The sequence below is a fragment of the Hypanus sabinus genome, chromosome 21, assembly GCF_030144855.1.
Source record: "Hypanus sabinus isolate sHypSab1 chromosome 21, sHypSab1.hap1, whole genome shotgun sequence".
Taxonomy (NCBI): domain Eukaryota; kingdom Metazoa; phylum Chordata; class Chondrichthyes; order Myliobatiformes; family Dasyatidae; genus Hypanus; species Hypanus sabinus.
In genome coordinates this window covers 27,806,624-27,832,740 of record NC_082726.1, presented here as the reverse complement: position 1 = coordinate 27,832,740, position 26,117 = coordinate 27,806,624, and the positions used below count along the sequence as shown (strand labels likewise).

At 41.2% G+C, this 26,117-nt stretch overlaps 1 protein-coding gene across 39 annotated transcripts in view; it reads left to right on the top strand.

Annotated features, from left to right (window-relative positions):
* The window catches only part of LOC132379214 (CUGBP Elav-like family member 4), an 816,081-nt gene that overhangs the window by 673,170 nt on the left and 116,794 nt on the right, over positions 1 to 26,117 (top strand). For 7 of the 39 annotated variants that reach the window (XM_059946919.1, XM_059946903.1, XM_059946920.1 and 4 more), the window contains exon 5: positions 16,674 to 16,689. The exons of the other annotated variants lie outside the window; for them this stretch is intronic. In XM_059946919.1, the coding sequence (XP_059802902.1) occupies positions 16,674 to 16,689 (16 nt within the window). The remainder of the gene's footprint in view (positions 1 to 16,673; positions 16,690 to 26,117) is intronic. 39 annotated transcript variants of the gene reach the window in all.

Below are 26,117 nucleotides of genomic sequence, written 5' to 3'. Positions count from 1 at the left end.
AGACTGTCAGCATGAGAATGCTATGAAGCAAAATGAAAATGGACTGTCAGCGGTGAAATGATTTCTTTTCAATTCCTTATCTTTACTCAGGACTAAATGAAAACTCTAAATTATAACCTGCTCTCCTTTTTTCACCATATTATCCCAAGCTTTGTTGAAATGATTGTGTTGGAAGTTCGGCCGAAAAACCCTATTATATCCCTCCCTGGTCAGCTTTCCTCAGCATTTGTTCTCACTGTTGGTTAGTGAGTGGCGGGGTCAGTGACAAGCTGTGACATCTGCGTCACTTCTGGGATTTGTGGACCAAATCGTGTTCTTCAACCTGAAGTAAAGAGTAAGCAGGACTACCAAATGACAACACACACAAAATGCTGGAGGAACTCAGCAGGCCAGGTAGCATCAATGGAAAAAAGGTACAGCCACGGTTTCGGGCCGAGACCCTTCGTCAGGACTCAAACTTTAACAACCACAGGCTTCCTGAAAATAGTCCTGGAAGCTCAGCCACTAAGTAAAAAAGAATTGCCCTTAAAATCCCTTTTAAATATCCCATCTCCCCCATAAAGCTATGTCTCTTATTTTTTTTTAAACATGAGGTTCATCCCTTCATGATTTCCTTAGGGCAGTCTAATAGTTCTAACCATCTTCTGGTTTTTCATTGATGAATTTCTCCCTTCTCCCCAGCTTGTTCTCAGCTTTGCTTACTGCCACCTTCTTGGGAGAAAGCAATCACAATGCATTGGCCTGGCTAGCATTATCCCTGCTGATTCACACAGAATAGTTGAAGGGGTGCAGGGGTATTCCCATGGTGATCTGACCAATATTCGTCATCCAAAAAAATAGAAGGGATGATCTGGAATGGCTGTCAAAGTCCAAGAATTCCAAATCTGAATTCAGAAACTATTCTGGCTGAACGTAGAATCATAGATAACAGAATGATATATTAAGAGGTGCATGTAACAAGGGTAATATAGTAATCAAGCTGGAGATAGTTTGGATCGTGAGTACTAACACTGGAATCAGAAATGTGCAACAGAGAACAGAACCCTTTCAGTTAACCTCATCCTCACCAGTTGTGATGCCAAATTGGGATCTAAACTAATCCCAATTTCCCTGCGCTAGGCCCATATTCCTCTATGACTTTCTTGTCCAAGTACCTTCCCAAATGCCTTATAAACCTCGTAATTGTATCTGTCTTCACCACAGCTTCTGACAGCTTATCCCAGCTAAACACCACACCCTGTTTGAAGTACTTATGCTTCAAAGTTTTAAATTTCTTCTCTTTCACCTTAAACCTGTGTGCTCTAGTTATAGACTTCCCTGCCCTTGGAAAAAGATTCTGACTAACTATCCTACATGTACCACTTGTAAATTGTAAGCCTCTATAAGTTCACTCCTCATTCCAGTGGGAATAAACCCAGTTTATTCCATCTCTCCTTATAGAACAGCCATCCACTCCAGGCAAACATCTGCACCGTCTCCATCGTTACACATCTATCCTGTAGTATGGCAACCAGAAATGTTCTCTAGAAATATTCTCAACTAAAATTTTGTACAACTGCAGTGTGTCCTAACTCTTCTACTCAAGGCCTTGACCTGTGAAGTCAAATATAACTAATGTTTTTTTCACTATGCAATCCATATCTGTGCCCACATGAGCTACTGACTTACATCCTAAGGTCTCTCTGTACATCAACACTACAAAGGTCCTTGGATTTACATTCTATGTCCAACCATAATATGACCTTTAAAATGCATACCTTCTGCACTAGTCTGGATTAAATTCCATCTGAAACTGCTCTGTCCAACTTTCCATTTAATCTATGTTCTTCTGTATATTTAAGCGACCTTCTTCGCTATTTACATTTCCACTGGTTTTCACGTCATTTGCAATCTTATTGATCCCTAACTCCCACATTCTCATTGTGTCATAGAGCATGGCCAAGGTGTCTCATCAAAGCTAATCCTCCTTGAAAGCTTTCTAATCCATGGGATTGTCCAAAAGTCTTTTGAAAGGTGTTATTGTGCATACTTCCTCCAGCAGGTCATTCCACATAGAGTATATACCACCTTTGGTGTAAAATAGTTATCCAAATTCCTATTAAATCATTCCCTTCTCAGCTTAAGTGATCACCCAAATCATTATTTATATATTGCAAACAACAAAAATCCCTACACAATCCCTATGGGAAAACACTTGCTATAGACTCTCCAAATGCATGTCCTTCTAGTAGCCCCTACATACAATGATAATGATAAATTAGTTTATCATTGTCACATGTATCGAGAAGCAGTGAAAAGCTATGTTTTTCATGCCATCTATACAGAATATTTCATCACATCATTACATTGAGGTAGTACAAGGGAAATATAATAACAACATCCAGTACAATATGGTACAGTTACAGAGAAAGTGCACTGCAGGTAGACATGAAGGCGATGACAAGATACATCGTGAAGTCAGGAGTCTACCTTTTGTACTTGAAAACCGTTCAATAATAATATGGCAGCGTGATAAAAGCTGTCCTTGAGCTTGTTGGTACATGCTTTCTGGATTCTATACCTTCTGCCTGATGAGAATGGGGAGAAATGAGAATGTTCAGGATGTGTAGAGGCTTTGATTCTGTTGGCTGCTTTACCAAGGCAGTGGGAAACATACAGATTCAATGGAGAGAATGCTGTTTCTGTGATGTGCTGGACTATGTCCACAACTCTCTGCAGTTTCTTGGTGAGCTGAAAGGAATCGTAGCACTGTATCGGTGTTACTTATCTACTAATCTAGTGATTGCCAGCAACTGAGACTTGAATCAAATCCTCTAATAGTATCTGGGAAATAGAAAGAATTAATTTGATTGATATAGAATAATCGATTGTAGCAATAATGATCAAATTTATAGTATATTTTTCCAAAAGTATCCAATTTATCAACGGTTTATAAGCAAAAATATTTGCCGTCTTTGCCTAGTCTTGATGTAATGATGCCACCGTTGAAACCTTCTCGCGTGCTTACATTGCCAGAAACAAAAAAGTAAAACTAGAATAATACAGGTTGCACTACTGCATCAACAACACAAGTGGTGGAGACTGAAGAGACAACTGAAAGATTATGCGAGGCATAGATAGGCAGCCAGTATCTTTTTCTCAGAATTGAAATTACTAATTTTAGAGGGCATGCCTTCAAGGTGAGAATGCATGCTCCCCCAACTACAGCCAGCCCCCAACACCTAGGATGATCCGGGTGGGTCCAGTGGAACTCTCAATGAAGGATAGATCCAAAATGTAACTGGACAGCACCCAAGATCTCTACTCTGGGCCGTAGTCTTCTCAATCAAACTGGTACTGCATACCTCATTTTCTCAACAATGTGAATCCATTGACCAGTGAATCATGTACACTGCACCATCTTCCAGCATCCTATTTCCAGGAGTTTCAGGCTTGGGTGAGTTGAGTGGTCCATAAACAACAGGTTCAAGGCAAGACATGTGGAAGGTAGATGTGATCATGAAGGAGTTGGTTATTGAGAAGACACTGAAGGACTGAACAAGTGTGACAAATGTGTTCATGGGCATACTTGGGAAAGATAATGATATCATTGAGGTAGATGAACAAATATTGGTGTAGTATGTTTTGGAGCAACTCAGACAATGAAGGTGTGGAGAACAACTGGACTGTTGGAAAGTCCAAAAGGTATCACCAAGTATTCGTAGTGGCCAGTGGGTGTTAAGAATGTTGTCTTCCTTTCCCCTCACTGGCAGATTAGATCCTTTCGTATGCATAATGTAGATCCAGTTTGGTGAAGATCTGGGCCCCATGATGTGTTTTGAATGCACTATTCATCAAGCAGAGAGTAAGGGTTCTTAATGGTGATTTTGTTGAGTCCACAGTGGTCAATGCAGGGACGAAGACTACCATCTTTTTGACAGAAAGAAATCCTGCACCTGCTGGGGTCTCAGGAGGGGAGAGAGAACAGATGACCTTGGGGAGAGGTGGTGCTTGGGAAGAGGTCAATCACAGTCATGTGGTCTGTGAGATAGCATTGTGGCTGTGCTGGCCTCCATTTAACTAAAGGTGAACTTGGGTGAATCGATCAGGAGAAACTGGATGAACTCACAGTGCTCTCTGATGCTTCATGTGCGTGATCCAACCATCCCAGACACGGAGGGACATCTGTTAATGGCCGAGATGCAGAAGAGGTGAGAGATAGGCTCGGTAGGGAGTCCAAGCTGCACACACAGAATCTGGTCTAGAAAGTTGCCTGCTGTGCTGGAATCCACCAGGGCCTCCATTGTGCATAGAGCTATTGGAAGGGAACAGAGAGAGATTGAGTTGGGCTAGGGTGCTGGAACAAGGGCCCAGGGGGATCTCACCTCATCCCTATCTGGTAGCACCAGGTTCCCAGATATTGTGGGCATTTGATGCATGGGTGATTGGTGGCTACGCAGTAAGTGTACGCATTGTTTCTCCATTGATGCTAATGATTTTGGTGGGGGAATGGGTGTGAATTAATGGAGCTCTCCTTAATCGTCTGGTTTCCGGAGGTGTTTGTGATGAGTGTCCTGCAGCCTGAAAAGGTTCTAGGAAAGGAACTAGTGTTCTGGCTGGTGATCTGGAGAGTTGCTCCATAAAGCATTCGTCAATTCGGAGAGCCAGTGTGATGATGCTTCTGAGGTTGGTGGGCATCTCCTGAGTAGATAGTTCATCTTTCAAGCGGTCCTAGGAGTTGTGATAGTAATAGTAATAAACCAGTAATGCTTCTGCATTCCAGCTGCACTTCACCACAAGTGTCTAGAATTGTAATCCAGCACCAAGTGTGAGCCTTGATACAGGCAAAGTATCCAATCTACTACCCCTCTTCCGTTACCCAGATAGGCAAAAAGCCAGCACATCTCCGCAATAAAACCTTCATATCTATTGCAGATGGTGGTTTTGTTGGCCTAGTTATTGGTGACCTAGGCCAGAGCTCACACAGTTAGGAGAGAGCTTGGTCTGGAGAATAAAGAAATGGTTGGAACTCAAAGTGTAAGACACACTGAGACAGGAATTGTGGTATCTATTTGAGGATCCATCAAAACATTCGGGCACCAGAATCCAGGGCTCTGAGGAAGCAGGCTGACTGGAGCTTCTGGACCATAGTGCTCATGTCAATGGATGACTTCCCTTAGGCAAGCAAGCACTGCTGGGTCAATTGCCCATTCACTTGTCATAGCAAGAAATGTCAGGAGGCTTGACCCAGATGCAGAACAGCGGAGACAATATATCCGAGAGTGATGACTCTATTGATAAACTGTAAAATAATAAGCCACAAGGGCCCACAAAACTTGAGAGAACAGATTCTTAACTCGGCAAAGCACCAAGGTATCTAAAGGCTAGGAGCAAAATGATTGAGGCTAGCTGTTTCATATGAGTGAACAAGGACTGTGGATGCGAGCTGGGTTTAAATAGACTGCAGGTGATGAGCTAGAAATGAGTGACAGGAGACTCCAATTAGCTGGATGGAGAGTGGGAGGGCCTACATGTGCAGGCCTGACATCATTGAAGGACTACAGCAGTTCCACAAGACAGCTAACCACCACCTTCTCACAGGCAGTGTGAGACAGGAAAAATGTCAGCTCTGCCTATGTCTTATAAATAAGTAAGAAATGTAACTAATCTCCCAACAATTAGTCTGCAAAAAATATCAAAAGTGCTTTCAGGTCATTCACTTCCACAACCCTGAATGTAAATGCAAACTTGATTTAATGTCTCATCTAAAAGGAAGCATTTTCCCACTAAATACATACCCTGAATGGAGTCTCCTGGTTGAGGCCTAGGTTTTGAGTTTAAAGTTCATAGGGGACGAGGAACAACTTCTTATATGGAACAAATCACAGTGGAACTAATTTGTGGGAACGTACAATGATCCTGCTTTGAGATCATTTTATCAGAGGGTGAGTCAGAAAAGAAGCCAAAAGAATTAGAAATAAAAAAGATAAAGTGCTGGAAATGCTCAACAGACCAGGCAGCATCTGTGGAAAGTGAAACTGGTTGAAGTTTGTCTGACTAAGCATAAACTGATCTTAACTTCTTAACTACCACGTTAATTGATCTGGCCTCACTCTACCAGAGATATTACCTTTTTTCCAGCTAATCCCCTTCTCACCTTCTGTGCTATATTCTGTGAATAAGGAGCCGATGTTTTGGCCCAAGATTCTTCATCAGGACAGAAAGGTCTCAGCCTGAAATATCAACTCTTTATTCCTCTCTATAGATGCTGCCTGACCTGCTGAGTTCCTCCACTTTTTGCTTGTTACTCTGTAATTCCATCATCTGCAGAATCTCTTGTTTTTATTGAGATATTGCTAAACTTTTCTGAAGTGTATGAGTATTGACTCATGCCAGATGGGCTGAGTTACACACTTTTCAATCTCAGAGGAACTTTGAAGACTGCATCAAATTTTGTTGATTATACATGAGAGGTGTAGCTGCTCAGAACACAGTTTCAGGCGAGGGAGCAGAAAAATATATCATGTTCGGTAGAATGAGATACGGACTCACATTGCCAAGTTAATATTCATTCTGTCATTTAAATATACTCCTGCTGTGTTTCTCTTTCAGCGCAGTCTGGAATTACATAAATTAATTTTCACCCAGAGGGTGGTCCATATTTGCAATGAACTGCCAGAGGAAGTGGCTGAGGAAGATACATTAACATTTAATAGATACTTGGAAAATACATGGATAGAAAAGGTTTAGAGGGATTGGGACCAAATGCAAGCAAATGGGACACACTTAAATGGAAATCTTGGTTAGCATGGGCCAGTTGGGCCGAAGGGCCTGTTTCTGTGCTGTGTGACTCTGTGCCCGAAGTTCTACTCAATGTCAATTTCCTGCACTATGCCCATATCCACTGAGTGCTTTCATACACAGAAATTTGTTGTTTCCATTTATATGAATTCAAAGACTGAATTTTCCCACAGCCTGATATGGGAGAGAATTCGAAAGATTTACCAAAGATTCTGAAACAGTACCAAAGAAAGTTCCAAAGACTCAAAAATGTTGAATGTAAACCATTCTCTTCATGTCTATCCTAAATAGCCTAGCCTATTTTGAGACTACCATTCTGGTTCTAGGCTCCTCAGCCAGGGAAAACATCATACCTCATATTTATCCTGTGGAGGCCTTTAGGAATTTTGTGAATTCTGATTAAATTTTCTCTTATTCCTTCAGAAAATCTAGACTAATCATATCTGTATATTCTCCTCATATGGCAACCTGCTATGACTGGATTCAAAACTACTGATTCTTGTTGGCAAACATTTGACACTATATAATTTTTCAGATAGGGGATTAAACCTGTGCATATTGACTAAATCTTTCATACAGAATGATGCAATTTAATATTTACTATTGGACCTAAGATTCTAAAGTTCAAAGTAAATTTATTACTAAAGTACATATATGTCACCATGTATAATCCTATGATTCATTTTCTTGCAGGCGTACTTAATAAATTCAGAATAGAATAATAGCTATAATAGAATCAATGAAAGGCCTCACCAAAATGAAGGTTCAACACATGTGCAAAAGCCAACAAACTGTGCAGATAGAAAAGGAAAGAAAAAAAAATAATAATAATAATAATAAATAAGCAATAAATATCAAGAACATGAGATGAAGAGTCCTTCAAAGTGAGTCCATAGTTTGTGGGAACATTTCATTGATGGGGCAAGTGAAGTTGAGTGAGTTTATCCCTTTTGCTTCAAGAGCCTGAGGTTTGAGGGGGAATAATAACTATTTCTGAACCTGGTAGTGTGAGTCCTGGAGCTTCTGGACCTTCTTCCTGCTGGCAGCAGCAAGAAGAGAGCATAACCTAGGCAAAAGACGTAAAATCAATTGATGTCATTGAGATTAACTTTTAAAAAATATTGCTGAAGAAGTAGATGAAGACCAAGACTACCTGTCATTACATTTCTGCCTGAAAAGCTGAAGGATCTGGTAGAACAGCGATTAGGTTACTAAGCCAGAGCAGGACTGCAGGGCCTTTGATTTTGAATATGTGTTCAAACCTTATCATTGCAACCACAGAAATTCAAGATACTAACTTTGGGATAAAACCTTGTTTTCTTAATGGTCTATTTCCATGCTGTATGGCTATGCTTATAGGATTGTCATTTTTTTAAACTCGCGCATGTTCTTCATGGAAGGAATTTTGCCTTTCATTGAGGTCACTTCAGACCTATCAGCATTGTTGTCTTCCAACTTCCACTACTTTCCAGAGATATTTCATGATTTGTAACAATTACTTGCACTAAGCAGTGAACCAACAAGTAAAAGTAATTTATGTGACAAGTAGAGATCTGACTGTTGTTGGGGTTATCATTTGACAATTAGCTGCTTTCCCTCAGGTGTATGAAAAGGTATCTATACATTTTATGAGGGACTGAGGGTGGCTTGAAGAAGAAGGCTTGATGTGGCATTTGATTACTGACTCCATTCCTCACCACCATAAGACCATCCAGAATTCTTTTGTTTGAGAAATTTCCAAAGAATTTTGTCATTGTTGTCTATCCATCTCAACAAATCAGAAGTAAAGGAGCTTCTCTTTACATCCAATGAAAAATTTTAGAAGTATCTATTTTTCTCATTGGGTGAACGATGGGCATCTGGAAGTAAGTAAGATGGATCATAACTGTGAGGCTTAAGACGTGGAAATGGGAAGTGGGATTAGCATACCTGAGGCAGTTACCAATGTCGGATTTACCCATGTAGCTCCCCCTGCAATTACATAGCCCTCATGAGAGCAGATGATACAAAGGTAGTTGAATAGGTAACAAGTGTTGAAGAAATAGGGAGTCTGCAGAAGGACTTAGACAGGTTAGGAAAGGAGCAAGGAAGTGGCAGATGGAATACAGAGGGAAGTATGTGGTTACTTAATTTAGTAGAAGAAATAAAGCCATGCACTATTTTCTTAACAGTGAGCAAATTCAGAAATCAGAGGTGCAAAAGGTCTTGGGAATCATCGTGCAGAGTATTGTGAGCAGTTTCGGGCTCCTTATCTAAGAAAGGATGTACTGGCATTGGAGAGGGTCCAGAGGAGATTCACGTAAATGATCTCAGGAATATAAAGGTTAATGCATAAGGAGAATTTGATGGTTCTGGGCCTTTGCTCACTGGAGTTTAGAAGAATGGGGAAATATCTCAGTGAACCTTATCAGATACTGAAAGGCCTAGATAGGGTAGGCATGGAGATGATGTTTCCAATAGTCTAGGACCAGAGGGCACAGCCACAGACTACAAGGACATCCCTTTAGAAAAGAGAATACGAGGTATTTCTTTAGCCAGAGGTTAGTGAATATGTGTAATTCATTGCTACAGATGGCTTGGCCAGGTCATTGGATGTACTTAAAGTGGATGTTGATAGGTTCTTGTTTAGTAAGGGGGTTAAGGATTACACGGAGAGGGCAGCAGAAATAATAACAACAGTTGAGAAAAATAATAAAGCAGCCATGATGGAATGGCAGAGCTGGGTAAACAGCCTAATTCTGTTCCTATGTATTATGATCTTATGGTCTTATCAGTACAGAGAAGATGCACTTCTACACCCCCATCGTAATATATGCCATTGTGCAAGCTGCATATTGATTCAGTGCATTAGTGCATAGAAAGGAAATTATAGACTTTGTGGATCTTGCAATAATTCCCTAATTTCCATATGTGGATGATTTTTATTGAAATTTAATCACACAGCTCACAGAACTGAGCCTCTGGAGGTTAGAATTTCTATACACTGTTTTATTGGTGGAAGTGAGGAAGCCTCATCGTAAAAGGCGAGAAAGTCCTGTTAATAACCAAATAGATCGTAACTTTAAGAAAAATATTAGTAATATTACCAGTAAGTCTACCTGTATGGTCAAAGGTGCCTGCTACCCTGGCTATTCCCTGTTCTTCCTTCTGGGAGAAATGGAGGAGCTTGAAAGCCTGGATGATCAGACTTAAAAGCAGCTTCTTCCCCAATGCTCTCAGACTTCTGAACCAATCCACTTATCTCACATACCCCTCCCAGTGGTACTGCTAAAGTTAAAGTCAAGTCAAAGTACACTTAGTACATACAGCATATGTCACCATATACTACCCTGAGATGTGTGTTCTTGCAGGCATATAAGAAAATAAAGAAATATATGTTCTCAGACTCTTAATGCTATATCTCTCAGTTAATCTGCTATTGTCACTTCACGTTTCTTTTTGCACAACTTCAAGATGCATGACTATCTTTGCACTGTTCTGTTGGTTTGCACTCCACATTGTAGTTACTGTTGTGTTTATTTTTACCATCTGTACTGCATGAGCTTCATGTGAGCAAGGAATTTCATTGCACTCTGGTGTATATGACAATAATCTGCATCTTTGAATCTGAGTAAGTCATTGTTCACAAAAGTTCATTGGACAGATTTCCATGAGCAGCAGAGGCAAAGAGCCTGGAACTTCTTGATAGGTCGAAACTGTACTGTAGGATAGATATTTTCTGTGAATCCACTGAGGTACTTGAAGGCCCAGTATTTCTGTGTCCTTGTTCAAACATGAGGCTGAATCTGTGTCTGCTGGAGGCCGAAGAATACAGACTGCCTTGGGGTTAGAGAGAGAGAGTGTGTGTATGTGTGTGTGTAGGAGGAACAGGGCTTGTTTTGACTTGTTGTCTTGTTGCTTGTTGTGTTCAGTATCTTTCTCCCAAGCATTGTGGGCATTCTACATTGGCACCGGAATGTGTGGTAACACTTGTGGGCTGCCCCCCCCCCCCCAACCTTGGCTATGTTGATTGTTAATGCAAACAACACATTTCACTGGTGTGTTTCAATACACACATGATAAATAAACTTGAATCTCAAAGCTTTAATCAGGAATATTCACACTTTCTTAGAATTAGCTTTGGATTTGGATCTAGATTTAGATTTCATTGTAAATTTCATTGTACATACAATAAATACAATACAATCAGAATATGAATTTTCTGTAATTTCTCTGTTTTCCACTGACAATCATTTGCTGCCCATTCCTTATTGCTCCTGAACTGGGGTGGTGCATTGGTCAATGCGGAGTAAATAGATCAGATGAAGTAAAGGAGGTAGATTTCCTTCCCTGTCGGACATTTTAATAATATTTTCTGTTTTTTTAACCACAGTCTTATAGTTTCATTGTTAATAGTACTTATACCATCTTCTATATTTTATCAATAAATTTCAAGCATTCTGAACACCCAATCTGTCCTTTACACTGTTTGTAATATTATATGAATATGCCTAGTAATTTTCATGTCTTGCACTATACTACAGACACAAAACAACAAATTTCATGACATACAGTATGTCAGTTATAATAAACCTGATTTTGATTCCCACTTTCCACTTCAAAGGGTTAATGTTATTAAGTTTGTCAATAAATGTTTAATTTTCCTTGACAAATACTAAAACGACTCTCGGATAGTTTTGACACAAACTGATGAAATGTACCAAAAATGCTAAGTGCAAGCTAACATTTAATTAACGAGAACTGCTTAGAAAAGGCCTCGCTAATTCGACGCCCTTACAGGAAATTAAAATAAACCCTGTGCTTCTACAGTCTTCTGGCTTCTTTGTCTGATGATAGGATAGAGAGCTCTCAGCATTTCATGAAAATCCAGCAGTACTGCTCTGTCTGCGGGAGGCATCAGTGACAGAAACAGGTTTCGAAAGACCTTTTTTTTAAAAGGACAAAGTCAATCTTTATTATTCATCTTCATTTGCCCCTGGAAAAGGTGGGGGGTAGCCACCACTTCTTCCATTGCATTCCATTGAGTGAAGGTAAAAACAAAAAAAAAACTACATAATTTAAGACCATAAGACAATAAGTCATAGGAGTTGAAACAGGCCATTTAGCCTATCAAGTCTACCCTGCCATTCCATCATTGTTAATTCATTAACTCTCTCAACCCCATTCTCCTGCTTTCTCCCTGTAACTTTTGACATCCTTACTAATCAAGAACCTATCAATCTCTGTTTTAAATGTATCCAATGACTTGGTCTCCACAGTTGTCTGTTGCAATGAATTCCACACAGTGACCACCCTCTGGCTAAAGAATTTCCTCCTTATTCCTCTCAGCTCTCCCTGGAACCACAATCATCTTAAAGGCATAAAATGCTGGGAATACTCAACAAGTCAGTTAGCATATTTGGGAAGAGAACCAGGGCTCGCATGTCAGATTGATAATCCTTCACCAGGGCTTTGGTGTTGACCCAAAGTTTCAACTGTTTGCTTTCCCATGTAGGCAAGCTAACCTGCTGTGTGTCGGGCAATTTCTGTTCTGATTCTGGTGTAGCTACTCCCACAGTGATAAGGAACTGCATGATGTAAATTAAGTGGCAAAGAAGCTTATTCAAGTCAGTATAGTAAATGGCTTGGAAGTTAACTTATAGGTGGCAGTGTTTCCCTGCACCTGGTGGAAGATGTCACAGGCTTGAAAAGGTACTGTCAGAGTGACCTGGTTGAATAATTGCTGTGAATTTTGGGGAGAATGTACTTTACCACCACTGGAGGCAATGGAAGTTTAAGGCGGTGGAAGGGATCACAATTAAATGGACTGCTCTGTCCTGAATGGTATTAAGTGGTTAGGGTAAACTCTCAGGAAAAATACAATAAGAAATCTATCCAAATATAAGGGCAAGATGAGTGAACTACCCAAGCATCATCTTGTGGGTTGCTCCAAATTCCAGCATATGCGGTCTCCTGTGCCTCTGGTAAATAGAATTTTGATTTCAAATCTCACCATGGCAGAGCTGGTTAAACAAAGCACAAATGGAAAGTTAGTAATAGTCGTGTTGGTGGTCATGAAGCAATTACCCATGCTGGCACAGAGTCGATGCAAGAACGTTGTAAAGTTTCCATTACACATAGCAGGAGAAGCTGATTATGCTTCTATGTGACTCTCTTGTCCACTCGTCCCTATCCGCTGAACTGTTTCCTGGCTGCAAGTATGACAAGTGCTAAGCCTGCCCCACATCTCCCTCTCCAACATTCAGGGCCCCTAATAGTCCTTCATCTTTGAGTCTATCAGGGTCTTCAGTTTTCTCCACTGCTCCTGGTGCAGTCTCTGCAATATGGGTGAAACCTGACGCAGAATGGGGGTCCACCTCATCAGGCACATTCACCCACTCCGCCACAAACAGCATGATCTCTGGGTGGCTAACCGTTTCAATTCAACTTCCCATTCCTAAGCTGACATGTCTGCCTCTACTGTCTTCTCTACTACCACAAATAGGCCAAACTCAGGTTGAAGGATTAACTCCTCATTTTCTGTCTGGAACTCCAACCTGATGATATGTGTATTGATACCCCCTTCTCTCATTATCCATTCCCTACTCTGGTTACCTTCTCACCCAATCTCTTCTCCCCACTTGTCCATCATGCCCCCTCCTCCCTTTCTTCCATGGTCCACTGTCTTCTCCTATCAGATTCCTTTTTCTTCAGCCCTTCCCCTCTTCCACCTATCACCTTCCAGGTTCTTAATTCATTCCCACTTAATGGTCTCACCTATCATGTCAGCTTGTACCCCTCCCCCAGCTTCTTATTATTCCTTCTACCCTTTCCTTTCCTGTCCTGACAAAGGGCCAAGGCCCAAAACATCAATTGTTTATTCCCCTCCTCAGGTGCTGAGTTTCTGCAACATTTTGTGTGTATTATTCTAGATTTCCAGCATCAGTGGAAACTCTGGTGTTTGTACAAATAAAATACTACGCATTTTTCCTTTTATTTTTCTTCTGTGTCCTTTGAGCTTATATTTTGGCAGTGTGTCTTTGGTTCCCAGATACCCCTTATCAATCTTTGAGACTTGTCAATATCGACTACTGAACGTGCAGGACAAAGATAAGAATTAGAAGCAGGTTCAAACAATACAACCATTCAAACCTGTTCTACCACTCAATTAGATCATGTACTACCCCTATTCCCCATTCACTATCATATCCCGGGATTACTATTGGGTTTAAAGTTCATCATTCACTTATTTCCTATCCCATTGAGTGAAGAATCTCTCCTCAGCTGAATTCTGAATGATTGTTCCCTTACCGTGAAGCTTTGAAGTTAGACTTTTCAGCCACAGGGCATGCTCGGTACCTAACCTATCCATCCCTTCCTGAATCTTGTAGGTTTGAGTGAGATCACCTCTTGGTCATTTAAACTCTTCTGGGTTCAGGCCGATCTTAAATCCATACTTACAGCAGTTAAATCTCCACTGGATCTAATGGGGATGATGTGATGTAGTTTAATTTTCCCTAAGGTGTGTTCCAAAATCTTTCTAATGTAAAAAAAATGGTAAATCACAAATATTACTTGCCTGCAGTTGTGTTCAGCTGAATTACTTTCAACATCGGGATAACGTATAATCTGATCACAAGATGTGAAAGGTGTTTTGTTCATTCAAATTCTCCACAGGACAGGCACAGCTAGCTTTTTGAGTTGTTGCGTGGCTCAGATTATACTAATCCACCATAGCAACAGGAACCTCATCTTCATTCCGAGTTGAAAACTTAAACAGCTCCATAGCAACCACTTGACGATTGGTGCCAGCTTATTGGAGAGCAGACGGTTTGATTTTTCATAATTTGTTGGATAACAGGATTTGTAATAGGCAGGTAAACATAAACCAGGATTTTCTGCTTACTTGGAATCTGTCTCAAAGGAGAAAGCTGATCTTCAACACCAACAGCTAAGTACATAAAATATAGATGCTGAACTAGGCCATTCAACCCCTCATGTATGGTCTGCTTTCAATGGGATTATGACTCTCCTTTTACCTCAGTGAGTTTTTCCCGCATTGACCCATATCCCTTGATTCTCTTAACATTTAAAAATTGAAGTGCTTACTCAAACACCTTCTAAAAATCCAGATAAGTAACCATAACCACATTATTTTTATCAGTACTCCATTTATTTTGCCAGAAAATCAATCAAGTTAGTCAAAGATGATTTTCCTTTGTCAAGTCCATACAGGTTATCCATTATTAAAACTATGTTTCCATTAATATTTTCTCTCCTGCTTGTTGATGCCAAAAGTTTCCCCCATAACTGAGGTTAAGCAGACAGTTTTGTGGTTTCCTGCTACATCCTTGCAGTGCTTTCTGGGCATTTGACTTTTTCCAGTGGTCCCACTGGAGATCTGGACCCAAAGGCTCAGAATTCATTGATAATGATTACCACTGGGGCAAAGCTTTATTCGCTATCCACTTGCACCAAAAGTTCACTTTACTGCAGACGGGTATAGATCTCGGTGAGATCTAGGTCCTATACACACTGACTCAGTGGGGCATGCATCCCATGTATTCTGACTCTTAATGGGATGCAGATCTTAATTCTCACAGGAATTCAGATCCCACATACATTGATTCTCACTGGATAGTCCCGGACACAATAAACACAAATGGGGGATGGGTTCCAATCACACCGTACTTCACTGAGAAATAGTCCCACACATTCTGATTCTCCCTGGGAGAGGCTCTCACACATACTGTCCCTTACACACTGAATCTCACTGGGGAACAATCCCACACACATTGACCCTCACTGGGAGACAGTCACACTCACACATTGACCCTGACTGGGGAATGTGCCCCATACATACAGACTCTCAGTGGAACCAACACCACTTACTGTGTGAAATAGTTTTTCTTTACTGCTCTCAAAAAATTGCAGTCAAGTGGAAGCAAGCCTCTCAGCCCATTGAGAATGTGCACCCATTTACACTTGTCTCAATTCACTCTCCCCACATTCCCATCTGCTGCTCACCAGCCTCCCCACTCCTCCACCCCCCCCACCCCGGTTCTACCACACACCTACCCACTAGGAACAGTAACAGTGCCCAATTCACATGCTAGTCTGCATGTATTTTAAATATGGGAAAAGGTCAAAGCATCTGAAGGAAATCCATGCAGTCACAGGGAAAACAGGAAAATTATGCACAGATTGAATGGAGGACAAAGAAACAACAATTCCGCTGTACCTCAGATCCTTCCCACGTTTCAGTTGTCATTCAAATATTATTGTCATTGCAGGGTGTGTGAGTTGGCTTCCTCCAGTAGCAATGCCATCACTCCAGTCAAGTACGATGTTCTCCTGAGGGATTGTCTATTGATGGGACCTTAGGTGGCTGTAGAGGCCAGTCTGGAATCCTACAATACAGCCATGACAAAACTTCATTAGTACTTAAATATCTATAAAGTGCTTTTGGATGAGAAGAAATAGTCAGAAGTCTGCTTTCCTCTCAAACTATGGATTTGATAGCTTTCTTAAAGGATTCGCAAACATAAAGAAATCTTGGAAGGAATAAGATAATTGCAAATTGGGATATTTTGTTTCCTGGAATTAACAGGTGACATTGGGATCAGTAAGCACAAAATCCTGAAGGAACCCAGCAGGGTAGGTGGATGCTGTCTGCTGAGTTTCTCTGGAATCTTGTGTTTGCTCCTCTGGATCTCCAACATCTGCAGAATCTCTTGTGATTGTGATCAGCTTGCTGTTTATGCTAACTATAGCCACATCGAGCTGGCTTCAGATCATTGTACAGATCTCCAAAGCTGTTTAGCTTTATTTGTCACATTTACATCGAAACATTGAAACAGACAATGAAACATATCGGTTGCACCAACGACCAGCATAGTCCAAGGATCTGCTAGAGACAGCCTGCAAGTGGCACCATATTTCTAGTGCCAATGTATCATGCTCACGTTTAATAACTCATATGTCCTTGGAAAATGGGAGGAAACGAGGGCACTCACATGGTGATTGGGAGAACATATGTTCCTTACAGATAGCTGCAAGAATTGAACCTTCATCATGATCACTGGTGCTGTAAAAATGCTAACCACTATGCTACCATGCCATGGTGTTAACTATGCATCAGATTAATAACAATGAGTTGGTGCCCCACTTAGAAAGGTATCGAATTGCATTCAGTAAGTTTGCAATTTTATGAACAAATTTCAGTTTTTAGATTGTTACTATTAGTTACCTTTCTCAATGTGTTAGCCTTTGTAATTGGCTATGTAATCATTTCTAATGTAACTTTTCCACGGAGTCATGCAGTCATAAATTAATTCAGCAAGGAAACAGGTCTTTTGGCCCAACTGGTTCATGCTGACCACAGCATCCCTTCCCTGCTACTCCCAGTTCCCCATGTTCAGCCAATAACGCTCCAAGCACCTTTGCAAATGTCTCTTAAATGTTGGCTCGACCACTTCCTTCTTTGTGCGATTTTCACAATTTTACTGCAGGGTTTAGATAGTAGGGACTCGGACAAATTTCGGAAATGACTTAGAATTTCTTTAATGTATAAAGTAGGGACAAGGTGGAATCTCATCAGGCAAACAATGCTTCCACCAGTACAGCATCTTGTTTGCACTCAGCCTGAAGTTTGTATTCATTTACCACGTATGGTCCTTCAATTTACAAGCTCCTGACCTAAATGCTTTTGTCTACTCCATTTACTTAACACAGGTAGAGAAAAGTTAGTGATGATCAACCCATAATTGGAATGGGCTGCTCAATTCTGATAAACATTTTTAATGAGCATCTCTTATGAGGTGAAGCTCATCTAAAACTCTTCCCTCATTAAAGGAAGCATGTGGAAGCTTTAGAGAGGTGTAGAGATTTACCAGGATGCTGCCTGGATTAGAGCACATGCCTCATGAAGATAGGTTGAGCAAGCCAAGGATTTTCTCATTGGAGGTGGAGAGCAGACTTGATAGAGATGTACGAAATGATAAGAGGCATAGATAGAGTGGAGAGCCAGAGATATTTTCCCGGAGTGGAAATAGAGACATAATTTTAAGGTGATTGGAGGGACATATAAGGGGATTGTCAGAAGTAGGTGCTTAACAGAGAGAGTGGCAGGTGCATGGAATCCTCTGCCAGGGTGTTATTAGAGGCAAATCAATTCAGGGCATTTTAAAAACTCTTCGATAGGCACACGGTGGATAGAGGTTTATGAAGGAGAGGACAGATTGATCTTAAAGTAGGTTAAAAGGCTGGCACAACATTGTGCGTCAAAAGGCCTGTATTGCCCTGTACTGTTTTATCTTCTACAGTATGCTCAATGTCCTCTAAACTTTCTTCGGCTGACCTCTTGACCCATGTTGACTCCCAGTGGAACAATGGAGACCCCCACCATATTTTCAAGCTTTTTTTCTCATTGAGTTATGCCACCTTGAAACAGGCCATTCAGCCCAGCTCTTTTCCATTGTATGTCCTTGCCCCACCTCTGGGATCTCTTATTTCTCAAGGTGTCTACACCCCTTCATTTCCAATTCCAGCACATTCTCAGATTTCAGCAGTTGGTAGCTATACATTCCATTTCCAAAACCTTAAGGGTTTCCTTCCCTCAGCGCCTCTGCTTTTCCGGCTCCCCTTCTTCCTTTCAGGCACTCTTTACATCCAACCCCATTGGCTATCTCTTTTCCCATCCCCAAATGTTTTGCTGTGTAAATACCAGCTGTAGTTAAGTAGCAAAGCTCTTTATCAATGCAAGAGCATAATTACTCTCAGTTCCGTCAAAATCCAAACAAGAGATTTGACCCCGAGTGGGTGGTAGAGGATATCAACTGTGCAATCATATTATTAATCTTGTGACTCACATCTTTTGAAAGGGAATGAGTGCGAAAGCCATTCAGTCTTTTTCCTGCTGCTGAAACATTGCTTGAAATAAAGGCTATGAATTTGGCATTTCTTTAAAAATACAGCATGGTAAGAGGCCTTTCCAGTCCTGCGAGCTTGCGCCACCCAATTACACTCAGGTGACCAATTAACCTATTACCATGTACACCTTTGGAATGTGGGAGGAAAATTTAGCACCCAGAGGAAGCACAAGTGGAGAATTACAACTTCTTACAGACAGCAGCAGACTTGAACCTGTGTCGTTGGCACTGCAATAGCATTACACTAGCTAATACGCTGCTGGGCCACCGTACTATTATCCATTGTTAATTATGACTTCACCTCGGAGTTTTTTTATTTTTGCTTTCTGTGTTGTGGTGATTGTGTCTCAAGTCTAGGTTGGGCAGTTACTTATGGTTCGCTATTAAGTAGAATTGTTCTAATGAGGTGTACCGACCTGTCTGCGTTCCCTTCCACTGCAACTTTACGTGAGTTTCAGGCTATTTGTTTCTGAAAGCTCAGGCTCACCTGGGTTGGAATTCCATGGGTATTGACATCTCACTAGTGTCTGTTTGTACGTGAAGCCCAAAACACTTAGGACCTCTACCTCAGGGATAATATCCCTTGGAAAGCAACATCGAGAGGTGTAGCACTGGGCTTACTATTGCCTTTGGAAACTGTCAGTTCAGATCCGCAATGCACCATGTTGCTTAACTTTAGTAGTGCAAACACTCAAGTCAAGTATAATGTTCTCCTAAGGAGGATATTCCCAAGTGGAGAATGCTTGGGAATGCTTGAGAATGGTTGTGACTTTGTTTAATGAGTGGAGGCTGATGTGTGGGCAGCCACCACGTGGTCCGTGACAAACAGGATCCAGTGGCATGATAGCAAAACGACTGGGGCTCCTTCAGTGCTGCAGCCTTCTTCCACCTCTGCTGCCGTTATGATGTGGCATCATCTTCTGGCAGCTCTACCACAGATTTTGGTTGGATCTCTCTGCCTGGAACCTTCCCCTTGACCTTACCACCACACTACCAGGAGCTAAGCTCCAGCCAGCTTAGCTCTCACGATCTCAGGAACTCACATGCCTCCCCACCACGACAATTTGATGATCCTTGGAGAAGTGTTTAAAATTGCAACTCAATCAAAGCCACCCTCTGAAAACACTCTTTAATCATTTCACTCCGACTTAAAACCCAGCAGAATTATTCACAGATTGCATCCGTGAATAAAGCTCCTTCTCCTCATTACAATATTATTCATTATGCTGAATTCTTAACTGCCAATTAGTAAAAGAGCAACAGAAATGCAACATAGTTTTATTGATCAACAGTAAACAATCATTTTATTGTTATATTTAAGATATCAACCAAACTTCATCAAAGTGATACATTTTTTCTTTCCATCTTTTTTGCCTTTAATTTGTTTGAATTGTTTTTTTAAATATCTCTGGTGATCAGAGACAATAAGCACAGGGCACAACCCTTTGACGGCAGTGCTCAATCTGATGTCTGTCTCTGCTTCCCCTGCTACTCCTTATGCTTGACCTTGACTCCACCACCATCTGTGGCCTTACCATCATCAAATAACCTCAATGTCTTAGCTCTGGGCTATCCCATGAGTATAGTGGTGAAAGATGACCAGGTCTCTAGTTAAATCCAGGTCAACTGCTAAAAGCATATTCCATTGGTTTTAAATATCTGCAATGCATTTCAGTACAGAAAATAAACTTATCACAACTTCACTTTTCAATGAGGATCAGTTATCCAGTTCACACGAGTGGCACATATCAGGGCTGTTGTGAAAGGCCATGAATAATTGCAAATTCTGAGACAGTCAAATATAATATTGTCTCTATCTGTGCAACAGATCCACGTTGCACGGAGCTTTGATGGATTTGTTGAAGGAAGCTGATGATTAGAACAACTTGATATTTATAGTTGGCAGTGGATATATAGACACTGTTAAAACTGCATACTTTGGACTTTGACAAGTGAAACAGAGTGTAAAAATAAACTTCCTTGAGGAACAGCGGCTTAATGTGATAGCATTAAGTAAGGCTCTCCTTATTGATGCTATGCTGGTGCTAATAGACTTTCTTTAATTACCCACCAGATACAGAGTGACAGATTTGCCAAAGCTCACACTGATTAAGCATGGCCTAAGAATTGTCTGTCAGACATTAGATAAGGCTTCAATGCTCAGTCTTTCTGAAGGGGCGACGATCTAGTGCACGTGCGCAGCTATCAGCTGCAGGTGGCAAAATAATGTAGGTGCAGTGGCCATTTCCCCTCAAACTACATGCTATATTTCAAATCTACCCAATCTAGAATAAAATCTAATTAGTAAATGGTTTATTATTGTCACATGTACTAACATACTCTCAGTAACCACTTGTTAGGTACTGTGCTGTACAAAAGCACATAAAAGCACATAAAAGTCTTATGCACATATATTTAACTAGGGCTCCTAAGACTTTTGCATAGCACTGTAGTAATTTTATGTATTGCACTCTACTGCTGCTGCAAAAGGAAAACAAGTTTCATGACATATGTGAGTGATGATAAACCTGATTCCGATATGGGTCTCTATTGTGAACTGAGAGTGGGAAGGGAGCAGGGAGAAGGGAATCATGGTTGGGAAAAGGGGAAGGGAAAGTGGAGGGAGTGGGAAGCATCAGAGTGATATTCTGTAAAGATCAATAATCTATTCGCTTAGAATCAAATGACCTTGCCTGGTGTCTCAGGGCTGGATATGACTGCATCCGCACCATCCCACACCCCTGGCACTCCTTCTCTGCAACCTGTCTCACATCCCTCCTACAGCTGTCCTTTCTTGTCATTCCGAACATATATTGCTTTACAAACAGATTTACAAACTCGCTCTCTGCTCCACTTTGATAACAGTACTATGCAAAAGTCTGAGGCACCCCAGCTATCTATATGTGCATAGTACTTTTGCATAGTACTGTATAACCGTACAATTGTTTGTTAATGCAACTATCTAATCGTCCAATGATGTGGCAGCAACTTAATACATAAAAGCATGCAGACATGGTCAAGAGGTTCAGACCAAACATCAGAATGGGGAAGAAATATGGTCTAAGTAACTTTGACCGTGGAATGATTATTGGTACTGGGTGGTGTTCTTTGAGGGTCCCAGAAGCTGCCGATCTCCTGGGATTTTTGCACACAACAGTCTATAGAGTTTGCAGAGAAAGATGTGGAAAACAAAAAAAAAACACATCAGTTCTGTGGGCAATGCCTTGTTAGTTGGAGAGGTCATAGGAGAAGGGCTGACAGGAAGGCAACAGTAACTGCAATAACCAAACATTACAACAATGGTGCGCAGAAGAGCATCTCTGAATGCACAGCACATCAAAGCTTGAAGTGGATGAGCGACAGAAGAGGAAGACTACTAACATACACTCAATGACCACTTATTAGATACAGGAGGTATCATGGAAAACCTCTGTGTGCATGCCATCCATACAGATGATTCTATACCCAAGTACGTTTGTATATCCAGGCAGTACAAAAGAAAGGCGACACGAGTGAATCTGCAGATGCTGGAAATAAATAAAAACACAAAATGCTGGCAGAACTCAGCAGGCCAGATGGCATCTATGGGAGGAGGTAGTGACGACGTTTCGGGCCGAAACCCTTCATCAGGAGGGTTGTCTCTACCTCCTCCCATAGATGCTGTCTGGCCTGCTGAGTTCTGCCAGCATTTTGTGTTTTTATTTGTAAAAAAGAATGGTCTAAAACAGGGTATTGTGAGCTGAGAACTCAGTTTTTACTGTTTGGAGTCTAGTAGGCATTCGTGATCATTGAAGCAATAAGATCGATTTAGATGTGTTTTATTGCTGTACATCTCTATAGCTCTATGAATCAGAATGGGATTGAAGAAGAGGCTAAATGCAAAAGGATTCACACTGCATTTGTCTGTGGAATGACCTGAATTGTTATGCAAAGTAGTCACCAAATCTTCAACACCTCTAGTGTGAAGTAGTCACTATTGTGTGCAATGAATGCACTACACAAAACAGAAAGCTTGGGAAGAAAGGACGAAGAGTAGGCAAGGGAGGCCGGTCAGCAGTGAAGTTTAGAGGTGATAAAGGCATGGATGAGTCTCCTGTTGACAGCTGAGCTAAATCAGAAACAGGGAAAGGAGACATGAATGAGGTGGAAGTAAGTAGACATAGTGATGCAGTACGATTGTTGAAGTAAATTTATTATCAAAGTACGCAGATGCTACCTTGATATTCATTTTCTTACAGGCATTTACAGGAAAATAATGAAATACAATAGAATATATGAAAAACTGTATGTAAATAAAGACTGACAAATAACCAATGAGCAAAAGAAGACAAGCTGTGCAAATAAAATAAATATATCTAATACTGAGAACATGAGTTGTAGGGTCCTTGAAAGTGAGTGTGTAGGTTGTGGTGAGTGAAGTTATCCAAGCTGGTTCAGGGGCCTGATGATTGTAGGGTAATAACTTCCTGAATCTAGTGATGTGGGACTTAAAGCTCCTATACCTCTTGCCTGCAGTTAGTAGTGTGAAGAAAACATGGTCAGGATGGAGGGGTCCTTGATAATGAACGTTGCTTTCTTGTGGCAGTGCTGCTTGGGGAGGGCTTTGTCTGTGATGTACTGGACTGTATCCACCACTCTGTCTAGATCAGGGGTCGGCAACGTTTACCACTAAAAGAGCCAATATGGACCCATTTCCCACAGAAAAGAAAACACTGGGAGCCACAAAATGAAATAACACTGCATACAACGGGTTTTTTTTGCCTTTATGCTATGTATAAACAAACTATAATGTGTTGCATTTTTGAAATTGATGAACTCCTGCAGAGAAAACGAAATTACATTTCTGCATGCAACAAAAACATTTTGAACTCCGAAAAAAAGACGTTGGGTTGAAGGTTACTACATAGGTAGCCTACCTTGGATCGAAGAATTAAAAGAAAGCGCGCACTGGCGGGTGTCAGGCATTGGCAGTGGTGATGTATATTAATAGCGATAAAAAACACGTTGTAGCGGTGTAGCGCTACACGCAGCGCTAAAATAAAGACTGCAGTCAAAGGTAACTTTATTCGAACTAAACAGCCTTGCTTTTAAGCCTCCCTCAACCCAGCCCCCATGGACGCAGATGCTGCAAAAGACGCGTACTCACAAACCCGCGTAGGCTATCTCCCTTAGCCGGAATGCTGGCTAATTGTGAGGAAATGTGTCGCCACACTTAGATCGTACAAGATCACCATAATCTTCAAATTTAGAATTACATTTCAAAAGCTAACAAACTAACATAAAATACATTTTAATTAAATACTGACCAATTATTTCCCAAAGCCACAGGGAGCCGCAGCACAGAGGTGAAAGAGCCACAAATGGCTCGGGAGCCGCAGGTTGCCGACCCCTGGTCTAGATGAATGTGGTCTGAAGGTCATCCTGATATCTTATGGTATCAGCCTGCTTCACCTGGAGAGAACACTGTATGTTGAAGATATGAACAGTGGACAAGCATGAAAAGAACAGTAGTTTCATTACACAAACAAGAGAAAATCTGCGGATGCTGGAAATCCAAGCAACACACACAAAATTCTGGAGGAACTCAACAGGCCAGGCAGCATCTATGGATAAAAGTACAGTCGATATCTCAGGTCGAGACAGGACTGGAGAAAAATACAGTTTCATTACCTGTAGTTGTTTGAGATCTTGTGAGGAAACAAGACATGATCCGGGCAATAGATGAATTAACCGGAGAGCATCCTGAGGGGAACAGATGTGTTCAGTGTGTTGGAATGTTGTTGGAAGTGATGGTATTGGTGGAGACAGGTAGGTTGGAAGATAGGGACAAAGATGGGGAGTCCATTCTGTCCTCCTGATATTATTAGTTCCTCCTACACCCACCCACCCCTCCTCAGACACCATCACTCCCTATTTTCATTACCACTTCTACCAACTATTTCCACTATTTTCCATCACTCATATATTCCTTCCCCAGTGTTCCTATCTGCCCATCAGACCTCCCTTATTTGGTTCCATTCTTCACCTTCCTCCCCTATCGGAGTCTTTCATCTGCAGTCCTTTGTCACCTTGACATATCACTTCCTAGACTCTGTCATTATTTCTATTCGTTCCTCCTCACCTGGCTCCACCTATCACCTTGCCAGTTCTTGCTCTACCTCTCCCCATCACTGCTTTATACTGGCTCTGTCCCCTCTGCCTTTCGGTGCAGATGAAGCTCTCAGCCCAAAACATTGACACTCCACTTCCCTCATGCCTGACCCACTGTCTTCCTCCAGCAATCTTGTTCTGAGGAAGAAGATATTTGTGTTTCAGTGCTGAGTGGAATCAGGAGTACATGAAATGAAATGGGTGTAGTTGTGAAACTAGTCAACAACAAAACATGAGAACATAGGAGAGGCGGAGCAGGAATCAGACATTCAGCCCCTCAAAGTTGCCCCATCATTCAATATGCTCTTGGCTGAACAGCCCCAGACCTCACCTCCTCTTCTGGGTCAGTTCCCCCCAGCCTCCAATACTCTGTAGTGTAGAGAATTCCAGTAGTTCACCACCCACTGTAAGAGGAGGTTCCTTTACACTTAAGTTTTAAATGATTATCCCTTAATCTTGTCAGCAGGGAGAAAAAGAAAACATTTTGATCAGCGTAGTCTTGGAATTATTAATCAGAGCAGAACACTCAGACCTCACAAGGCTGTCTCTTGATTCAATTTAGCTCAGGGTTGATCTGTGTCTAACTAAATTTACATGCTCTGGTTCTATATCTCTTAATGCCCTTACATAACAAAAATCAATCACAGTTTTGGAATTTTCAATTGATTCTGTGGCTTCAATAGCATTTTGGTGAGGAAATTAATGACATCCTTGAAGCCTTGTTGAAGAACTGCCTCTGAACGCCACAGAAATATTGGCAGACGCTTGAAGTCAGCAGAAAGTATTGGGGATTCTCACCAGATCAGGCAGCACCTGCGGACAGAGAAACCATTAGCACATCAGGTCAACAGCATCTCATTAACCTGGCAGCAATTAGCAAGGAAAGCAAGTTCTAAAATGCAGAGATTGTGGCAGAGAGGGACGGAACCGAGAGAAAACAATCATTGAAGGGAGGAGAGGTAAAATGGATTAAATAAAATTAAGTTATTTAGGAAGCAAAATGTATGAGGTAACAAAAGCTGAGAGGAGGTATAAATGAAAAACGATTGTTACGGAGACACAAAGCTCTGTAGATGCTGGAATCTATCTTCTGGAGGAACTTAATGGGTTGAGCAGCATCTATAGGGTGGAAAGGAACTGTCTACTTTTCAGGTCAAAACCCTACATTGGGATTGCACTGACCACTGTGGAATTGATTAATTTTAAGGTTTGCCTCTTAACTTTCTAAATTTTCTAAATCAGAAGGGTCCATTTATCACCCTTCATGCTATCTGAACA